At 42.6% G+C, this 22,500-nt stretch overlaps 1 protein-coding gene across 1 annotated transcript in view; it reads left to right on the plus strand.

Annotated features, from left to right (window-relative positions):
* Nucleotides 1-22,500, plus strand: part of LOC110499541 (ankyrin repeat and fibronectin type-III domain-containing protein 1) — a 157,170-nt gene that overhangs the window by 109,589 nt on the left and 25,081 nt on the right. Inside the window, exons 12-18 of the mRNA XM_090213098.1 lie at nucleotides 53-185; nucleotides 382-498; nucleotides 2,184-2,399; nucleotides 5,251-5,417; nucleotides 10,330-10,495; nucleotides 17,201-17,369; nucleotides 21,204-21,370. Of these exons, the coding sequence (XP_090069224.1) occupies nucleotides 53-185; nucleotides 382-498; nucleotides 2,184-2,399; nucleotides 5,251-5,417; nucleotides 10,330-10,495; nucleotides 17,201-17,369; nucleotides 21,204-21,370 (1,135 nt within the window). The remainder of the gene's footprint in view (nucleotides 1-52; nucleotides 186-381; nucleotides 499-2,183; nucleotides 2,400-5,250; nucleotides 5,418-10,329; nucleotides 10,496-17,200; nucleotides 17,370-21,203; nucleotides 21,371-22,500) is intronic.

The following is a 22,500-nucleotide window of genomic DNA, read 5'->3' on the forward strand; positions in this document are numbered from 1 at the left end:
CCAAGTGGAGTGTTTAACTGAGACGGACTGTTCCATTTTGCTGGTTCTGTAGGGGGGTTTACCTGGCGGCAGTGTTCTACCACAAAGACAGTCTACTGGTGACCACAGAGGACCAGATCCCTATAGTGGAGGTGGATGACTCTTACGGCAGCTCTCTCATGCAGGACTTCCTATGGTTCACTAAGGTATTGTGGGTAATGTAGTTCATTACAGGGCAGCAGCCACATATAGAGCATTTTTAGCACTCGTGTATCAGGCTAGATTCTGCGTTTCAATCAAATTACTGTACATCAATATTTCTCTACAATTATGTTTATAATGCAGTCTCTCTCTCTCTCTCTCTCTCTCTCTCTCTCTACCTATCCCCTTTTCTCTCTCTAGTTGTCGTGTATGTGGGAGGATGTGCGGTGGCTGAGACAGAGTATGTCTGTCTCCATGTCCTCCTCCTCCACACTACAGGCCAGACAGAAGATGTTGGCTGCCGCTGGGCAACTACAGGTGCACCCCTGTGTGTGTGTGTGTGTGGGGGGGGGGGGGGGGGGGGGGGTGTATGTGAGTCAGAGATTAGTAGATAGGCAGACATACAGATACAGTGAGGCAAAAAAGTATTTAGTCAGCCACCAATTGTGCAAGTTCTCCCACTTAAAAATATGAGAGAGGCCTGTAATTTTCATCATAGGTACACTTCAACTATGACAGATGAAATGAGAGAAAAAATCCAGAAAATTACATTGTAGGATTTTTGATGAATTTATTTGCAAATTATGGTGGAAAATAAGTATTTGGTCACCTACAAACAAGCAAGATTTCTGGCTCTCACATACCTGTAACTTCTTCTTTAAGAGGCTCGACTGTCCTCCACTTGTTACCTGTATTAATGGCACCTGTTTGAACTTGTTATCAGTATAAAAGACACCTGTCCACAACCTCAAACAGTCACACTCCAAACTCCACTATGGCCAAGACCACAGAGCTGTCAAAGGACACCAGAAACCAAATTGTAGACCTGCACCAGGCTGGGAAGACTTGCAGCTTGGTTTGAAGAAATCAACTGTGGGAGCAATTATTAGGAAATGGAAGACATACAAGACCACTGATAATCTCCCTCGATCTGGGGCTCCACGTAAGATCTCACCCCGTGGGGTCAAAAGGATCACAAGAACGGTGAGCAAAAATCCCAGAACCACACGGGGGGACCTAGTGAATGACCTGCAGAGAGCTGGGACCAAAGTAACAAAGCCTACCATCAGTAACACACTACGCCGCCAGGGACTCAAATCCTGCAGTGCCAGACGTGTCCCCCTACTTAAGCCAGTACATGTCCAGGCCCGTCTGAAGTTTGCTAGAGAGCATTTGGATGATCCAGAAGAAGATTGGGAGAATGTCATATGGTCACATGAAACCAAAATATAACTTTTTGGTAAAAACTCAAATCGTCGTGTTTGGAGGACAAAGACTGCTGAGTTGCATCCAAAGAACACCATACCTACTGTGAAGCATGGGGGTGGAAACATCATGCTTTGGGGCTGTTTTTCTGCAATGGGACCAGGACGACTGATCCGTATAAAGGAAAGAATGAATGGGGCCATGTATTGTGAGATTTTGAGTGAAAACCTCCTTCCACCAGCAAGGGCATTGAAGATGAAATGTGTCTGGGTCTTTCAGCATGATAATGATCCCAAACACACCGAAGGAACGAAGGAGCATTTCAAGGTCATGGAGTGGCCTAGCCAGTCTCCGGATCTCAACCCCATAGAAAATCTTTGGAGGGAGTTGAAAGTCCAGAAACAGCCCCAAAACATCACTGCTCTAGAGGAGATCTGCATGGAGGAATGGGCCAAAATACTAGCAACAGTGTGTGAAAACCTTGTGAAGACTTACCGAAAATGTTGGACCTCTGTCAATGCCAACAAAGGGTATATAACAAAGTATTGAGATAAACTTTTGTTATTGACCAAATACTTATTTTCCACCATAATTTGCAAATAAATTCATTAAAAATCCTACAATGTGATTTTCTGGATTTTTTTCTCATTTTGTCTGTTATAGTTGAAGTGTACCTGTGATGAAAATTACAGGCCTCTCTCATCTTTAATTGGGTGAACTTGCACAATTGGTGGCTGACTAAACACTTTATTGCCCCACTGTATAATGGTTTATTTATTGATTGATGTCATTCTCAGAGCTTGTTGGGGACACACAACCTGGGGCGTCTCCACTACGAGCCCATCAAGGATCGTCATGGCAATGTGTTGCTAGTGACTATCCGGGACATGGAGAGCCAGTACTCATTCTTCAGTGGGAAGTGGATGCAGGTGTCCAAGCTACAAAGCCAGAGGAAGAGTCTGTCCACACCTGAAGAACCCTACGCACTGGACATACTGCTAATTACTATACAGGTAGAACATATCGTTACTATAACCTTACCACAACCCTACCATAACCCTGCCATAAACTTGCTATAACCCTACCATAACCCTACCATAACCTTACCATAACCTTAGCATAACCCTACCATAACCTTACTATAACCCTACCATAGCCCTACCATAAACTTACCATAACCCTACTATAACCTTACCATAAACTTACCATAACCCTACTATAACCCTACCATAACCCTCCCATAACCTTACCATAACCTTACCATAACCCTTACCATAACCTTTCCATAACCCTACCATAACCTTACCATAACCTTACCATAACCCTACCATAGCCCTACCATAAACTTACCATAACCCTACTATAACCCTCCCATAACCTTACCATAACCTTACCATAGCCTACAATACTGTTCATCACTATATGAGTACCACAAACAAACACGTACACACAATTCTAGCCCTGTTATGGATTGTAATAATACAACAAAAAAATATAGCTTTTCTATCCATCTTCAGATATAACTAATTGGAACACAAAAGCACTAATTCAACATGGTGGAGATACAATCACAGTAATCAGAAGGCACAGTACGTGTGGATGGATGGATGGTGTGTGTTTTGGGGCGTTGAGTGAGAAAGGAAATGGTTGCATATCCCAGAACCAATGTATTTCTGTGTCATGGATATATTGGAATTAGGGGATATATGGAGGCTTAAATACCCTTAACTAGTGAGATATACATGGCGGAGGCTTAATCAACCTAGTCAACTTGATTACTTTCTTATGCCGTTCTCTCTGGCACCAAAAGTTTTAAAACGTGTTGATAGGGGACAGAATGCGGTCGGATCATCAAATAATTGGCATATATATTACTCTTACAGAATTTCCACATGGGTGAGGATATTGGAAATTTAATCAAAGTCTACTGGAGGATAACTTGTTTATAACTAGGACAGAATAATTTATAACTGACTTTTTCAGACATAACATACTGTAGGTACAGCAGATCCCCTTATTGTATGGGACACTTTTAAATATGCCTTAAGAGGCCATGCAATTCAGTACTCATCTATAAAACAAAAGCAATTTAGATCAAAAGAGTCCATATTAACAAAGGAAATTGAAGGACAACAGAACAATTAAACAGCAATAAAAACTGTACCATAGAGGCACCGAATAAGTTCCAAAAGAATTGGAGGAACTTATTCAAGAAAGATCCAGTGTATTATAATATAATAGTAAAGCGAACTGAATTTGGGGAAAAATGCACCAAATTATTTTTCAATCTTCAACATAGAAATGCTACCAAAAAAAGGTATGGAAACTTCTTACAAATGATGGAGTCACACATGATTCCCCGAATGATATTTTGAAATAGGAAGTAAAGCCTCTTCCATCTCCACTAAACGAAGCTAATTGTACGGATTTTTTTCCTATTAATAATGTAAAATGTACATCTGTATAGAGAGTCTCATGTGAAGGCCAAATTACAGAGGAATTTATTGATGCAATTAAAGCCTTTAAGGCTGGGAAACTCTAGGGCTGGATGGCATACCAGTGAAAGTGTACCAAACTTTTTTTGATATACTCAGAGCGCCATTAGCATGTTTTAACCACTCCTATATAAATGGTAGATTATCGGACACTCAAAAACAAGGTCTGATTTCATTATTACTGAAACAGGATCCAAGTGGTATATATAAAGATCCAGGCCATTTAAAAAATTGGAGGCCTCTTACACTTCAGTGTTGTGATGCAAATATTATAGCATAGAATTAACAAGGTATTGTCAGATATTATTCATTCTAATCAGACAGGTTTTTTACATGGACGATACATTGGAGATAATATAAGACAAGTACTGGAAACAATAGAACACTAGGAAATATCAGAGAAACAATGGCCTGGTTTTCATAGCTGATTTTGAAAAGGCTTTTGATAAAGTACGACTGGAGTCTCTTATAAAATGGGCTAAAGTTATGTATTGTAACCCTAGGTGTAAAATAGTAAATAATGGATACATCTCAGAAAGTTTTCAACTGTCAAGGGGAGTAAAACAAAGTTGTCCACTATCGGCATATCTATTTATTATTGCCATCGAAATGTTAGCTGTTCAAATTAGATCCAACAATAATATTAAGGGATTAGAAATCCGTGGCTTAAAAACTAAGGTGTCATTGTACGCTGATGATTCATGTTTTCTTTTGAAACCAGAATTAGAATCCCTCCACAGCCTCTTAGAGGATCTAGATACTTTCGCTAACCTCTCTGGATTAAAAACAAATGATGATAAGTGTACTATATTTCGTATTGGATCACTAAAAAATTCAACTTTTACATTACCGTGTAGTTTACCAATAAAATGGTCTGACGTGGATGTGGACATACTCGGTATACAAATCCCGAAAGAAAGAAATGATCTCACTCCAATACATTTTTATTGAAGTTAGCAAAAATAGATCAGATCTTGCTACCATGGAAAGGAAAATACCTGTTCCATTTGTGGAAAAATCACCCTGATTAACTCTTTAGTCATATCACAGTTTATCTATTTGCTTATGGTTTTGCCTACACCTAGTGAACTGCTTTTTAAATTATATGAACAAAAAATATTCAATTTTATTTGGAATGGCAAGCCAGACAAATTTAAAAGCAATTTTTGAGGGGATTACAGGTCCCCACAAGTATAGTTAAACACGTCCACACACACACACACACACACACATACACACATTTCACCAACTGACCCTGTATTCTCCCTTTCCCTCTCACACTCTCTTTCTCTCTCTGTCTGTCTCTCTGTCCCTCTGTCTCTGTCTCTCCATCTCTCTCTCATCCCTCCCTGCCTCCCTCTCTCTCCAGGACATCTCGGCCTACCAGAGGCGTAGCCAGCATCGCCTGACCCCAGGTCTGTACCTGGGTTACCTGAAGCTCAGCAGCTCTGTAGACCAGATCAGAGTGCTGGTGCCACAGAGGATGCCCAACATGTTGTGCCATGCGCGGGTGCGAGACAACGCCAATGTCTCCAGGTGAGGACACACCACAGCGAGACGTTTAAGGTTTTCATTTTCAATACATTTGAACATGTTTTCACTTTGTCATTATGGTGTATTGTTTCTAGATGGATTTAAAAAGAAATGGGTCAGTGATATTGATAATGCTGTATTGTGCTGTTTAACCGTAGGTCGGTCTGTTTGTCTGTCTGTCTGTCTGTCTGTCTGTCTGTCTGTCTGTCTGTCTGTCTGTCTGTCTGTCTGTCTGTCTGTCTGTCTGTCTGTCTGTCTGTCTGTCTGTCCGTCCGTCCGTCCGTCCGTCCGTCCGTCCGTCCGTCCGTCCGTCCGTCCGTCCGTCCGTCCGTCCGTCCGTCCGTCCGTCCGTCTGTCTTTATTGTAGGTGGTAGTAGGGTTGGCCTGTCTGTATTGTAGGTGGTAATAGGGTTGGCCTGTCTGTATTGTAGGTGGTAGTAGGGTTGGCCTGTCTGTATTGTAGGTGGTAATAGGGTTGGCCTGTCTGTATTGTAGGTGGTAATAGGGTTGGCCTGTCTGTATTGTAGGTGGTAATAGGGTTGGCCTGTCTATAATAGGTTGTATTAGTTTTAGGACTTGGCACCTTAACAGTCGTTAGAATATTAGACATGCTCTGGCATTTTGGCGACGACTAAGTCATTTTTAACCCTCCCTCTTTGGACGTGTAGTTCATACATGCAGAGTGACTGTCTTACCTCAATTAGCCTGCATTATAGGGCAGCCCCTAGCAATTCCACTTCTAGCCATTGAGCTTCAGCCCCTTCCCATTTGAGTGACAGCTAGCAAGAGGCACACAGAGCGAGAGAGAGAGAGAAAGCAATGACGTGGACATTTGTGTTTTAGGGAACACTGTACTGGCTAAAAAGTATACAAAAATACTAGAAAATATGTTTAACTCAGAGGAATGCCAGTTTGCTGTTTACACCTCTGATGTTGTCAGCTAACGTTCACTGCATTACGCACATTCTCTACTGGGACACTAATCTACCTACAATATAATGTTACATTGACTGTGTGTGTGTGTGTGTGTGTGCGTGTGTGTGTGTGTGTGTGTGTGTGTGTGTGTGTGTGTGTGTGTGTGTGTGTGTGTGTGTGTGTGTGTGTGTGTGTGTGTGTGTGTGTGTGTGTGTGCGCGTGTGTGTGTGTTTGAGTAATATCAGATCTGATTTCTATGGGTCTGGACTTGGAGGAATGGGTTCAAGTATGTGTGTAATGCTCCTTGGCTGCAGCCAGCAGAGTTCCTGGGCGCTAGTCAGCTGTGCTGCAGTCCTAGATCCTAGATACATTGGAAAGTTTTCAGTCAGAAACAAAGGGAAACATTGGAAGGTGTTTTTACCCAGAAAACACTGCAGTCGGACAGACTTTCTTCTCCTTCCATTTCTCTTATCTTTCGCTCTCTGTCTTCAATTCAATTCAATAGACTTTATTGGGATGGCAAGTTAAATTACATTCATTGTCAAAGTCTACTCTGTCTGTATTTTCTCTCTTTCTGTCTCTCGCCCCCTCCATCTTTCTCTCTCTCTCTCTCTCTCTCTCTCTCTCTCTCGCTCTGTCTCTCTTTTTCTCTCTATGTCTGTTTCTATTTCTCTCCCCTCCATCTCTCTCTCTCTCTCGCCCCTCTCTCTCTCTCTCTCTCTCTCTCTCTCTCTCGCTCTGTCTCTCTTTTTCTCTCTGTCTGTCTCTATTTCTCTCCCCTTTATCTCTCTCTCTCTCTCTCTCTCTCACACTCTCTCTAGTTCTCTGTCTCTCTCTTTCTCTCTCTCTCATGTTAATGTGTGAGACAGAGAGACAGACATTAAATGTTTTTTTGGTATTTAGGATCCCCATTAGATGTTGTAAAAGCAGCAGCTACTCTTCCTGGGGTCCACACAAAACATGACACATAATACAGAACATTAATAGACAAGGACACATCTACATGTTTTATTTTTAAAGGCATATATAGCCTACATATCAATCCATACACACAACATATCTAGGTCCAATAGGGGAGAGGTGTTGTGCCGTGAGGTGTTGCTTTATCTATTTTTTGAAACCAGGTTTGCTGTTTATTTGATCAATATGAGATGGAAGGGAGTTCCATACAATAATGGCTCTATATAATACTATACGCTTTCTTGAATTAGTTTTTTTGGGGACTGTGAAATGACCCCTGGTGGCATGTCTGGTGGGGTAAGTGTGTTTGTGAGAGCTGTGTTTACGTTGACTATGCAAACAATGGGCTTTTCAACACATTAACAGACTTGATACAAAATATTGTGCAGTAATGTAATTCTTCACTGGATCAGTCTCACTGTTCGTTGTTGGGCATTTCCTGCCTACGTTTGCCAACTTTGACAATGAAGTAATCATTAAAATAATTGCCAACATCAACTGGTTTTGTGATGAATAAGCCGTCTGATTCGATGAAAGATGGAGTTGAATTTCTGACGATAATTTCATTTAAAGACCAAAGTGTTTTTCCATCCATCTTTAAATCATTGATCTTGTTTTCATAATACAGTTTCTTCTTCTTTTGGTTTAGTCACATCATTTCTCCATTTGCAGTAAGACAGTAAAGCTTTACCACTCTTGGGTAGTGGATTACTTTGGCTTCCCTCCAGGCCTGAGAACAAAGACTTTCCTCTAGGCTCATGTTAAAAATATGTCAGATAGGAGTGGCTATAGAGTCAGCTACTGTCCTCAGTAGCTTTCCATCTAAGTTGTCAATGCCAGGAGGTTTGTCATTATTGATCTCCCACACTAACTTTACAAAATGCAATAATTGCACTGCTTTTCTTTCATTATGTTTTTTTACAAGTTTTTTTTTCGTCATTCTTCACATCATTGATCTTGGCTTCATAATAAAGTTGATTATTTTTTGTTGAGTTTGGTCACATAATTTCTCAATTTGCAGTAAGTCAGCCAGCCAGATGTGCAGCCAGACTTATTAGCCACTCCTTTGGCTCCATCTCTCTCAGCCATACAGTTTTTCAATTCCTCATCAATCCATGGAGCCTTAACAGTTCTAACAGTCTTCTTTACATGTGCATGTTTATCTATAACTAGAAGAAGCAATTTCACAAATTCATCAAGTGCAGCGTCTGGATGCCCCTCATTAATCACATCAGACCAACGAAAAAGTTTAAGAACATCCACATAAGAGTTACAGCAAAATAATTTGTATGTTGCACTATTTTATACACTATTTTAGGCCCAGCTGTCCTGGATATAGCCACTATATTGTGATCACTGCATCCAATGGGCACATATACAACTTTAGAACAAAGTTCTACAGTATTAGTTAACAGGAGATCAATACATGTGGATGATCTTGTTCCTGTAATGTTTGTAAACACACTGGTAGGTTGATTAATAACCTGAACCAGGTTACAGGCACTGGTTACAGTGAGAAGCTTTCTCTTGAGCGGACAGCTTGATGAAAGCCAGTCAATATTCAGGTCCCCAAGAAAGTAGTCCTCTCAATTTACATCATATACACTATCAAACATTTCACACGTAGTATTTACATACTGACTGTTAGCACTTGGTGGCCTATAGCAACACCCCAAAAGAAAAGGATTTAGGTGTGTCAGGTGAACCTGCAACCAAAACACTTCAATAACACTTGACATAAGATCTTCTCTAAGCATTACAGTGATATGTCTCTGAATATACAGTATACAGCAATACCTCCCCCATAAGTATTTCAATCTCTTCTGTAGATGTTATATACTTGTATTGCTACTGCTTATATCATCAAATTAATTATCTAAGTGAGTCTCAGAAATGGCTAATATAGGAATGTTCTCTGATGTTAGCAAGTTATTGATTTCATGATAGAGAAAGGATAGAGACAGGGATGAGGAGAGAGGTGAGAACAGTATGAGAGGATAGAGGTGAGATAGAGATATGTTGAGTTTCTCTCTACAGGTGAAACAGAGGTGTGTGTGTGTGTGTGTGTGTGTGTGTGTGTGTGTGTGTGTGTGTGTGTGTGTGTGTGTGTGTGTGTGTGTGTGTGTGTGTGTGTGTGTAAATAAGTTGTTTGTTGACATTGGTCTGAGGTGTAAGAGGTGACCTCAGTGGTTGGCTGGACACAGGGAGTATTATAAGGTACTGGGCCAGTTACACATTCACACACACAGACGCGCGCATACATACACATTCACACACATGCTCTAGGTTGCAGGTAAAGAGGGATATAGACAGGCAGACATACAGTCACGGATTCTGGCAAAGAAGAGTGCCCCCCCCCCCCCCCACACACACACACCCGTCCAGGGAAGAGGTAATTTACTAAGTATTTCCACAGATCGGACCACATAGCACAACAGGGGTCCGAGGCAGAGCCCACACACAGAGACATTCCCAGGAGCAAACAACGTTCCAAACACACACACACACACACACACGCACACACACACACACACACACACACACACACACACACACACACACACACACACACACACACACACACACACACACACACACACACACACACACACATAGCGACTGATGGAGACATAGTGACACAGACTATTGGTGCGTGGTACCAGCAGCATCGGTCTTCAGAGTCTAAGGCCATTACGCTGATGTCACTAGTCTGCTGCTGGTTGGGTGCCGTTGAGCCGAGACACTGAACCATCACAACAACTAAGAGACTGTCATCTTATTCCTGCTAACATGAAGTGTTTTTCTTCTCACTCGCTTTCTCTCTCAAACTCCCCTCTTTCTCTTTTTCTCTCTCTCTCTCTCTCTCTCTCTCTCTCTCTCTCTGTCTCTGTCTCTGTCTCTGTCTCTCTCTCTCTCTGTCTCTCTCTGTCTCTCTCTCTCTCTCTCTCTCTGTCCCTCTCTCTCTCTGTCTCTCTGTCTCTGTCTCTGTCTCTCTCTCTCTCTCTATCTCTCTCTGTCTCTCTCTCTGTCTCTCTCTCAGAGAGGAGTGGGACTGGCTGCAGAGGCTGTCAAACATAGAGGATGGAGAGAAGGAGAGAATGGAGGGAGTGGATCAAACGACAGACAGTAACACACCATTGCTCTACTACGAGCTACAGACTGCCCTCAAGGCCCTGCTGAAACTCATCAACCTACCTCTGCACCAGGTACACACACACACACACACACACACACACACACACACACACACACACACACACACACACACACACACACACACACACACACACAATATGTCTCTACAGTAGTCATAATAACTTAATTGGTATAGTGCTTTACAATACAAGTTACAAAGTGTTTGCATTATAAAATAAAGGAAAGAAACATAGACAGGAGGACAGATCTTTCACCTTGTCGCCTCGGTTACTAGACCAACGCTCCAACCGCTAGGCTGCCTGCAGTGAAGTCATACATTAAAAGCCTCTTTTTAAAAGTGTGTTTTCAGCAGGGATTTAAAAAGAGGCCCTGTATCTGCAAGCCTGATCTAATGAAAAACGCCTGGTCTCCTTTCACTTTCAACCTAGACTTTGGAACGGTTAGCGTTGACCTGCCAGAGGATCTCAGGCCGTGTCCTGACTCGTAGGGCGATGAAAGATCAGAGATATAGGACGAGGCTAAAACAAGCCTTAAACGTGATTAATACACGTTTTAAATCTGTTCTAAAAGTGACTGGTAGCCAGTGTAGAGAAGCTAGAATAGGTGTGATATGATTCCATTTTCTGGTGCCAGTAGCTCAGGCGCAGACAGGTAAAAGCCTGGCGCTGACCGGAGCCATATTGGATGGTTGATGGTCCGGAGTTTCGCGTCAATGAATAGTTGATGATTAGTTTTTTCTATTTTATCTTCTCTGTACCGCTGAACACTCTGCTCTTTGCTCAGAGTTGTTAACAACACAAATCAGCTGCTTTTCCCCAAGCTCCCCGTTTTAAAGCCATCTATCTCCCTGAGTGTCTCACTGGCTGTGTCCCAAAATAGCACCCATTTCCCGATAAAGAGCACTACTTTGGACAAGAGCTCTGTGGGCCCTGGTCACAAGTAGTGCACCACACATAGCTTGCCTCAGCTCTCTGCTTCTGACGTTCCTAAACAACTGAACATATTTATTTTCCCCCAAAAAACTGGACGTGCAGAATGTCTTTAACATTTTTCACTTCCAGAATGTTCCATTACTTTAGAGATAAAAAGAAAATAGAAAAACAAGGTGAATATCTACCAGGACACATATTGAAAAGCTGAAATGTTGCCTTGCTGAGTCATACCAAAATGTGTTGTGAAATGTGTTGTGAATGTGTTGTGAAATGTGTTGTGAATGTGTTGTAAAATGTGTTGTGAAATGTGTTGTGAAATGTATTGTGAACTGTGTTGTGAAATGTGTTGTGAATGTGTTGTGAAATGTATTGTGAAATGTGTTGTGAAATGTGTTGTGAATGTGTTGTGAAATGTGTTGTGAATGTATTGTGAAATGTGTTGTGAATGTATTGTGAATGTGTTGTGAAATGTGTTGTGAAATGTGTTGTGAATGTATTGTGAAATGTGTTGTGAAATGTGTTGTGAATGTGTTGTGAATGTGTTGTGAAATGTGTTGTGAATGTATTGTGAAATGTGTTGTGAATGTGTTGTGAATGTGTTGTACTGTTATGAAAATTATATAACTGTCCGTCTTCTGGTGACGCAACTCAGGAAATGGCTGCCTAGTTTTTCGTACTGCACATCGGTTGGGTATTCCCCCCCCTAAATTCAAGTATGTACTCTGAGCATTATAATAACTTACGCAAAATGGAGAAGGGGAAAATAGGAAAAGGTCGCGGAGCTACAACAACAGCCCGTAACAAGACAGCAGAAGATATAATCGTCGATGAACCCGAAATGGCTAATGCTAGCGCAAATAAGATAGCAGCAGCAAAATAACCCTAGTTTCGTGAGGTGATGAAGGAGGATTTGCGCGAGGTGCTCACAGGCTTACGAGAGGAACTTCAAGAAGATGTAAGAAAATAACTAAATGAGTTCAAGAAGGACATTAACCAGAAACTGGAAGAAAACAAATTAGAACTTCACAGCATATCTACAAGAATGGGGGACACAGAACAGCGCATTGGGGAAACGGACATATGGACCTCCGCAGTCAAGGAAATACTTGAACAGTCACTGAAAAGCCAACACGCACTACAGGCAAAAGTGACAGAACTCGAAGGTTTCTCACGTCGAAACAACATTAGACTTTATAACGTAGTAGAGGGCGCAGAAAACAACTCTATGCCCAACTTTGTGGGGGATCGGGCAGAGCGACACAGGCTTAAGGATTGTAGGATCAGGCAGAGCGACACAGGTTTAAGGATTTGTAGGATCGGGCAGAGCGATTTATCAGATCATAATGGAGTTTACCTAACTCTACACCTTGATAGCAAACCAAGAAATACTATATGGAGACTTAATACAAGCATGCTGAATGATCCAGCGTTCAAAGAATCAATAAAGACTGAATTGAACATCTATCTGGAGAATAATGATAATGGGGAAGTATCTCCTGCTATATTGTGGGATGCAGCTAAGGCGGTTATTAGAGGGAAGATCATAGCCACATCATCTCTCAAGAAAAAGATTAAAGCACAGAAACTGCTGTAATTACAGGAAACCCTAAGAAACTTAGAATGATCTCATAGTCAATACAAAGACCCTCTTATATTACGAGACATTCAAAAGGTAAAACAGGAAATTGACCAGATTTATAGAGAAGAAGTAGAGAAAAAGCTTAGGTTCCTGAAACAACAATATTATGAAGCAGGCTCAAAGGAAACCACATTACTAGCATGGAGACTCAGGAAACAACAAGCACAGAAAACCATTTTCAAAATAAAAGACCCCAAAACAAAAAAGATCACATGAAAATTAGATGAAATACAGAATGCATTTGAATCATATTACACAAATCTGTACAAGCAACCAGAGAAGGCAGATGCACAGACAATAGAGCACTTTTTGAACTCACTTGATCTTCCCTCAATTGGGACAGAGCAAAATGATAGACTAACTTTAGAAATGACCACCGAAGAAATTAATAAAGCAATATCTCAGCAAAAAGCCAACAAGTCTCCAGGCACTGATGGCTTCCCTTCAGAATGGTTCAAGACCTTCAGAGAACAATTAGCGCCTCTACTCAAGGCCTGTTTTAACTGGACTCTGAGGGAGGGGGGGTCTCCCACCGCCATGGAGAGAGGCCATCATATCAGTAATCCCAAAAGAGGGTAAAGATAAGAAAGAATGCAGTTCATATAGACCTATCACAATTCTTACCACAGATTATAAACTATATGCATCAATAATAGCCAAAAGAATGGAAGACATAATCCCAGAATTGATTGACGGAGATCAAACTGGTTTCATACAAAATAGACAGACACAGGACAATGTAAGGAGAACACTACATGTCATGGACCACATTACTCAGAATAAGACAAGTGCAACATTAATCAGCCTAGATGCAGAAAAAGCATTTGATTCAGTGGGTTGGGATTACCTATTCTGAAGTTTTGGGAAGATTTGGTTTCAACAAAGAAGTGATACAGTGCATCAAAACACTGTATTCATGTCCGACCGCTAGAATAAAGATAAATGGACATTTGACACGAACGATAAAATTAGAGCGAGGGGCAAGACAAGGCTGTAATCTTTCACCCACTCTCTTCTCCTTGTACCTCGAACCATTAGCAGAGGCAATAAGACAGGACCCAACTTTAGAGGGAAGAACAATAAGAGGCAGTGAACATAAGATATGCATGTAGGCTGATGACGTTCTGTTATTCCTTAAAGACCCAGGCTCAAGTGTATCTAGATTGATGGACGTTTTACAAACATTTGGAACATATTCAGGGTATGTGCTTAACGTACACAAGACCCAAGCCCTAGTATATAATTATACCCCACAGGAAGAGCTGAAGAGTAGGCATAACTTCACCTGGACCTCTTTATCCATTAAATATCTGGGAGTAAATTTACAAAAAGATACACCCAAACTTTATTGCATGAATTACGATCACATTAACAAGAAAATATATGATGACCTAGACAGGTGGAATTCACTTCCCTTAGATCTTAGTAGTAGAATTGAAACAATCAAAATGAACATCCTGCCAAGGTTACTGTATTTGTTCCAATCACTGCCCATAGAAATCCCGCCTAAACAGTTGAGGGAATGGGATAAACGGATATCAAGGTTTATCTGGAACAGTAAGAGACCAAGAACTAGATATACAACATTACAGTTACCAAAAAACTGTGGGGGTATGGCCTTACCAAACCTAAAAGATTATTATGTGTCAGCCCAATTGAGAACTCTGGTGTGTTGGTGCAATTCAGAATACGAATCCAAATGGAAAGACATGGACACTACTTTGACAGAGATACCCATACAGTCAGTACTGGGAAATAAGGACATGGTAAAATAAATATACAATAGACAAAATCAGTGGATTCATTTCTCTCTGAAGACATGGTTTAAGGTAGTTCAGCAAAATAATTTAGACAGAGAGATCAAACTGCTGAGTTGGCCCGCATACGACCCCAGCTTCATCCCTGCAACTCAGGACAGCAGATTTAAACAATGGACACAGAAAGGCATCACATCATTCAGTACAATTATAAGGAATGGGAACCTAGATAACTTCCAGGACCTAAGTAAAAAACATGGCTTGGATAAACAAGATTTTTACAGATACCTACAAGTACGACACTATTTCTTAAGGGAGATAAAAGTGACTGACCTTCGAGCACCTCCACAATTAATCCAAGTATTCACCAACGCATACAACTTGGGGAGTGACAAAACTATTTCAAATCTCTACATGGGTATTCAATCCTCAAAGAAACATTCTACAAACTATATTAAAAAGAAATGTGAGGAGGAACTTAACATTGAAATAACTGATGAAACATGGTTGAACATATTAGAGACTCAACAAAGCTCCTCCAACTCAAGGTCATGGAGAGAATTCTGTTGGAAGAATGTTAGACGTTTCTTCACAACACCTAAACTGAAATCAAAACAGACTGGCTCACTACACCCTTGTTGGAGAGAATGTGGTCTATTGAGGGCGTATCACTCTCATATCTTTTGGACTTTAGTGGGGCGAAATAAGATCTAACATTGGAAAAATAATGGGATTTGACATAGAACAAACATTCATTTCTTTGTACATGGGTGAAATACCTGATAACTTACACAATAGATAAAAGTACCTCTTGAAGGTCCTACTGGCAGCCAGTAAAAAGGCTGTCACTAGGAAATGGCTACAAAAAGACCCTCCCACAGTGACACGATGGATAGACATTGTTGAAGACATACACCACATGGAGCGTATGACCTTTGCTTTAAGAACTCAACAGGAGAGAGGTCAAGAATACTGGGGAAAATGGGTTTCGTACTTGGAAAAGGTCTAATTCAAAGACGTCAATGTAACTAATATGATGATATGATGATGAAGGTATGAAGTGCACTGTAACTGCCAGATCTTTTTTTGTTGTTCTTCTATTTGACTTTATTTGTACTTTCTTTGTGTTCCTACAATAAAAACTAAGAAAATAAAATAAAATAAAATTGTATTACTGTCTTAATTTTGGGAGAGTAGCTGCTGCCTTGACAGGAACGAATGGGGATCCATAATAAACCCCAGGAAGAGTAGCTGCTGCCTTGACAGGAACGAATGGGGATCCATAATAAACCCCAGGAAGAGTAGCTGCTGCCTTGACAGGAACTAATGGGGATCTATAATTAACCACAGGAAGAGTAGCTGCTGTCCTGTTCTTATTCTGACTGTTTGTTGTCCTGTTCTTATTCTGACTCTGTGTGGTCCTGTTCTTATTCTCACTCTGTTTGGTCCTGTTCTTATTCTCACTCTGTGTGGTTCTGTTCTTATTCTCACTCTGTGTGGTCCTGTTCTTATTCTCACTCTGTGTGGTCCTGTTCTTATTCTCACTCTGTGTGGTCCTGTTCTTATTCTCACTCTGTGTGGTCCTGTTCTTATTCTCACTTTGTGTGGTCCTGTTCTTATTCTGACTGTGTGGTCCTGTTCTTATTCTCACTCTGTGTGGTTCTGTTCTTATTCTCACTCTGTGTGGTCCTGTTCTTATTCTCACTCTGTGTGGTTCTGTTCTTATTCTCGCTCTGTGTGGTTCTGTTCTTATTCTGACTCTGTGTGTGGTGGTCCTGTTCTTATTCTCACTGTGTGGTTCTGTTCTTATTCTCACTCTATGTGGTTCTGTTCTTATTCTCACTCTGTGTGGCCCTGTTCTTATTCTCACTCTGTGTGGTTCTGTTCTTATTCTCAGTCTGTGTGGTTCTGTTCTTATTCTGACTCTGTGTGTGGTCCTGTTCTTATTCTCACTGTGTGGTTCTGTTCTTATTCTCACTCTGTGTGGTCCTGTTCTTATTCTCACTGTGTGGTCCTGTTCTTATTCTCACTGTGTGGTTCTGTTCTTATTCTGACTGTGTGTGGTCCTGTTCTTATTCTCACTCTGTGTGGTCCTGTTCTTATTCTCACTCTGTGTGGTCCTGTTCTTATTCTCACTCTGTGTGGTCCTGTTCTTATTCTCACTCTGTGTGGTCCTGTTCTTATTCTCACTCTGTGTGGTCCTGTTCTTATTCTCACTCTGTGTGGTTCTGTTCTTATTCTCACTGTGTGGTTCTGTTCTTATTCTCACTGTGTGGTTCTGTTCTTATTCCCACTGTGTGTGGTCCTGTTCTTATTCCCACTCTGTGTGGTCCTGTTCTTATTCTCACTCTGTGTGGTCCTGTTCTTATTCTCACTCTGTGTGGTCCTGTTCTTATTCCCACTCTGTGTGGTCATGTCTGATTGCAGGCCAAGCACTTCCGTATCTACACTCACGAGGTGTTGGAGTTGGGTCATAATGTTTCCTTCCTGCTGCTGCTGCCGGCGGCTGACGATGTGTGTACCGCTCCCGGACAGACCAACCCCTACACACCACACTCCGGCTTCCTCAACCTCCCTCTCCAAATGTTTGAGCTGGGTATGTCTACACTGACCACTGCTTTCTGTTAACTACCTCGTCTTGTTGAAACATGGATTTTCACCCATCTCTCCCTTGTCTATCACTGTGTATATTTCAAATACCTCTCTCTCTCTCTCTGTCTCTCTCTCTCTCTCTCTCTCTCTCTCCCTTGTCTATCCCTGTGTATATTTCAAATACCTCTCTCTCTCTCTCTGTCTCTTGCTCTCTTTCTCTCTCTATCTCTCCTTTGTCTATCCCTGTGTATATTTCAAATACCTCTCTCTCTCTCTCTGTCTTTCGCTCTCTCTCTCTCTCTCGCTCTCTTTCTATCTCTCGCTCTCTCTCTCTCTTTGTTAGCCTTTGTTCCTCTCTATATGTCTCTCTCTCTCTGTGTCTCTGTGTCTTTCTGTCTCTATCTCTCTCTCTCTCTCTCTCTCTCTCTCTCTCTCTCTCTCTCTCTCTCTCTCTCTCTCTATCTCTCTCTTTGTTAGCCTTTGTTCCTCTCTATATGTCTCTCTCTCTCTGTGTGTCTCTATGTCTTTCTGTCTCTCTCTCTATCTCTATCTCTCTCTCTCTCTCTCTGTTCCTCTCTCTCTGTTAGTTCAGTTTTTGTAGATTCCCCAGATTCCTCTCTGTTCCTCCCTATTCCCTAGGGACACTTTAAGTCATTCTGTCTGAGAGCTCCATAGTGCCATGCGTACCACAGTGCCATGCTGATCTGACCTCTGACCCCCCTACAGTAGTAGTACTGTCTTGTTATACACTGATAATATTCAAATAATATTCTGATAATATTTATGTATTTTATTAAACCTTTATTGATTCAGGGTCCCATTGAGACCGCTGTCTCTTGCAAATGTGTTTAAAAATGCAGCATAAAAAAACAGAATAAGAATTTAGCAACACAATCATAGCAATCGCTCCAGTCCACTTCTGCGGAGGAGGAGAAGCCTATACGTCTTGTTATATAGTGTTAACATGACATTCTGATATAAACTGAACAAAAATATAAATTCAACATGCAACAATTTCAATGCTTTTACTGAGTTACAGTTGATATAAGTAAATCAATCAATTGAAATATTAGGCCCTTATCTATAGATTTCACATGACTAGTCAGGGGCGCAGCCATGGGTGGACCTGGGAGGGCATAGGCCCACCCACTGGGGATCCAGGCCTACCCACTGGGGATCCAGGCCCAACCACTGGGGATCCAGGCCTACCCACTGTGGATCCAGGCCCACCCACTGGGGATCCAGGCCTACCCACTGGGGATCCAGGCCTACCCACTGGGGATCCAGGCCCACCCACTGGGGATCCAGGCCTACCCACTGGGGATCCAGGCCCACCCACTGGGGATCCAGGCCCACCCACTGGGGTGCCAGGCCCAGCCACTGGGGTGCCAGGCCCACCCACTGGGGATCCAGGCCCACCCACTGGGGATCCAGGCCCACCCACTGGGGATCCAGGCCCACCCACTGGGGTGCCAGACCCAGCCACTGGGGATCCAGGCCCAGCCACTGGGGAGCCAGGCCCCCCCACTGGGGTGCCAGGCCCAGCCACTGGGGTGCCAGGCCCACCCACTGGGGATCCAGGCCCACCCACTGGGGATCCAGGCCCCCCACTGGGGATCCAGGCCCACCCACTGGGGTGCCAGACCCAGCCACTGGGGATCCAGGCCCAGCCACTGGGGAGCCAGGCCCCCCCACTGGGGTGCCAGGCCCAGCCACTGGGGTGCCAGGCCCACCCACTGGGGATCCAGGCCCACCCACTGGGGATCCAGGCCCACCCACTGGGGATCCAGGCCCACCCACTGGGGTGCCAGACCCAGCCACTGGGGAGCCAGGCCCACCCACTGGGGTGCCAGGCCCAGCCACTGGGGTGCCAGGCCCACCCACTGGGGATCCAGGCCCACCCACTGGGGATCCAGGCCCACCCACTGGGGTGCCAGACCCAGCCACTGGGGATCCAGGCCCACCCACTGGGGAGCCAGGCCCAGCCAATCAGAATGAGTTTTTCCCCATTACAGGGCTTTATTACAGACAGAAATACTCCTCAGGTTCATCAGCTGTCCGGATGGCTGGTCGCAGACATTCCTGCAGGTGAAGAAGACGGATGTGGAGGGCCTGGGCTGCCGTGGTTACACGTGGTCTGCGGTTGTGAGGCCGGGTTTGACGTACTGCCAAATTCTCCAAAATTACATTGGAGGAGACTTATGGTAGAGAAATGAATATCCAATTCTCTGGCAACAGCTCTGGTGGACATTCCTGCAGTCAGCATGTCAATTGCACACTCCCTCACATCTGTGGCATTGTAGTGACAAAACTGCACAATTTAGAGTGGCCTTTTTACTGTCCCTGTGTAATGATCATGCTGTTTAATCAGCTTCTTGATATGCCACACCTGTCAGGTGGATGGATTATCTTGGCAAAGGAGAAATGCTCACTAACAGGGAGGTAAACAAATCAGTGTACAACAATTTGACAAAAATAAGCTTTTTGTACATATGCAACATTTCTGGGATCTAGGCGGTGTTCCCCGGGCGCCGAAGACGTGGATGTTGATTATGGCAGCTCCCTGTACCTCTCTGATTCAGAGGTGTTGGGTTAAATGCGGAAGACACATTTCAGTTGATTGCATTCTGTTGTTCAACTGACTAGGTATCCCCCCTTTCTGTTGTACAACTGACTAGTATCCCCCCTTTCTGTTGTACAACTGACTAGGTATACCCCTTTCTGTTGTACAACTGACTAGGTATCCCCCCTTTCTGTTGTACAACTGACTAGGTATCCCCCTTTCTGTTGTACAACTGACTAGGTATCCCCCTTTCTGTTGTACAACTGACTAGGTATCCCCCTTTCTGTTGTACAACTGACTAGGTATCCCCCCTTTCTGTTGTAGAACTGATTAGGTATCCCCCCTTTCTGTTGTACAACTGACTAGGTATCCCCCTTTCTGTTGTACAACTGACTAGGTATCCCCCTTTCTGTTGTACAACTGACTAGGTATCCCCCTTTCTGTTGTACAACTGATTAGGTATCCCCCTTTCTGTTGTATAACTGACTAGGTATCCCCCTTTCTGTTGTACAACTGACTAGGTATCCCCCCTTTCTGTTGTACAACTGACTAGGTATCCCCCTTTCTGTTGTACAACTGACTAGGTATCCCCCTTTCTGTTGTACAACTGACTAGGTATACCCCTTTCTGTTGTACAACTGATTAGGTATCCCCCTTTCTGTTGTATAACTGACTAGGTATCCCCCCTTTCTGTTGTACAACTGACTAGGTATCCCCCTTTCTGTTGTACAACTGACTAGGTATCCCCCTTTCTGTTGTACAACTGACTAGGTATCCCCCTTTCTGTTGTACAACTGACTAGGTATCCCCCTTTATGTTGTACAACTGACTAGGTACCCCCCTTTCTGTTGTACAACTGACTAGGTATACCCCTTTCTGTTGTACAACTGACTAGGTATCCCCCTTTCTGTTGTACAACTGACTAGGTATCCCCCTTTCTGTTGTACAACTGACTAGGTATCCCCCTTTCTGTTGTACAACTGACTAGGTATCCCCCTTTCTGTTGTACAACTGACTAGGTATCCCCCTTTCTGTTGTACAACTGACTAGGTATACCCCTTTCTGTTGTACAACTGACTAGGTATACCCCTTTCTGTTGTACAACTGACTAGGTATCCCCCTTTCTGTTGTACAACTGACTAGGTATCCCCCTTTCTGTTGTACAACTGACTAGGTATCCCCCTTTTCCTTTCCCTTTGATTTCAGCTCAGTTAATAGTTTATAGTATTAGTTTTAGTTCCGTGTATATTCCTATGTATTTATTTCTCTCTCCAGCCCATTTCAGTGCATACAAGGAGAAGTGCATGAGTCTGTACTGTCGCATGTCGTCTGTCTTGGACCTGGATGCACTTATTACCCAGCAGGCCCTGCGAGAGGCCATCACGGACACGGAGGTCGCCACGGCCAAACAGAGACACCAACATATACTAGACTATACACAGGTAGGGAGATGTGTGTTAATATGTATTACAGGTATAGTTTATCTCAACCTGGTCTCAGAGCATTTCATATTATTCTGTACTCCATTTAATATGATATGTTTCATTTGTGGTTGTCCGTCATCCATTTCGTATTATATGTTATGAATTTTCAAAACGTACAATATGTTACGAATATTGCAAAAAAAAAAATTTTTTTTTTTTTAATTTAACCTTTATTTAACTAGGCAGGTCAGTTAAGAACAAATTCGTATTTACAATGACGGCCCAGGAACAGTGGGTGAACTGCCTTGTTCAGGGGCAGAACAACAGATTTTTACCTTGTCAAATAGCTTGCTAACTAACGTTAGCTAGGCTAGGAGTTAGGGTTACGTTTAGGAGGTTAAAGAGTTAGGGTTAGGTGAATGGTTAGCTGAAAGGGTTAAGGTTAGGTAAAGGTTTAAGGTTAGGTAAAGGGTTAAGGTTAGGTAAAGGGTTAAGGTTAGGTAAAGGGTTAAGGTTAGGTAAAGGGTTAAGGTTAGGTAAAGGGTTAAGGTTAGGGTTAGGTAAAGGGTTAAGGTTAGGTAAAGGGTTAAGGTTAGGGTTAGGTAAAGGGTTAAGGTTAGGTAAAGGGTTAAGGTTAGGGTTAGGTAAAGGGTTAAGGTTAGGGTTAGGTAAAGGGTTAAGGTTAGGGTTAGGTAAAGGGTTAAGTTTAGGGTTAGGTAAAGGGTTAAGGTTAGGTAAAGGGTTAAGGTTAGGGTTAGGTAAAGGGTTAAGGTTAGGGTTAGGTAAAGGGTTAAGGTTAGGGTTAGGTAAAGGGTTAAGGTTAGGGTTAGGTAAAGGGTTAAGGTTAGGTAAAGGGTTAAGGTTAGGTAAAGGGTTAAGGTTAGGGTTAGGTAAAGGGTTAAGGTTAGGGTTAGGTAAAGGGTTAAGGTTAGGGTTAGGTAAAGGGTTAAGGTTAGGTAAAGGGTTAAGGTTAGGTAAAGGGTTAAGGTTAGGTAAAGGGTTAAGGTTAGGTAAAGGGTTAAGGTTAGGGTTAGGTAAAGGGTTAAGGTTAGGTATAAGGTTAAGGTTAGGTATAAGGTTAAGGTTAGGTAAAGGGTTTTCTAACAAGCTAAGTAGTTGCAAAGTAACTAAAAAGTAGTAAGTCGTTT

This window comes from Oncorhynchus mykiss, chromosome 20, assembly GCF_057628025.1.
Source record: "Oncorhynchus mykiss isolate SJ-2025 chromosome 20, ASM5762802v1, whole genome shotgun sequence".
Taxonomy (NCBI): domain Eukaryota; kingdom Metazoa; phylum Chordata; class Actinopteri; order Salmoniformes; family Salmonidae; genus Oncorhynchus; species Oncorhynchus mykiss.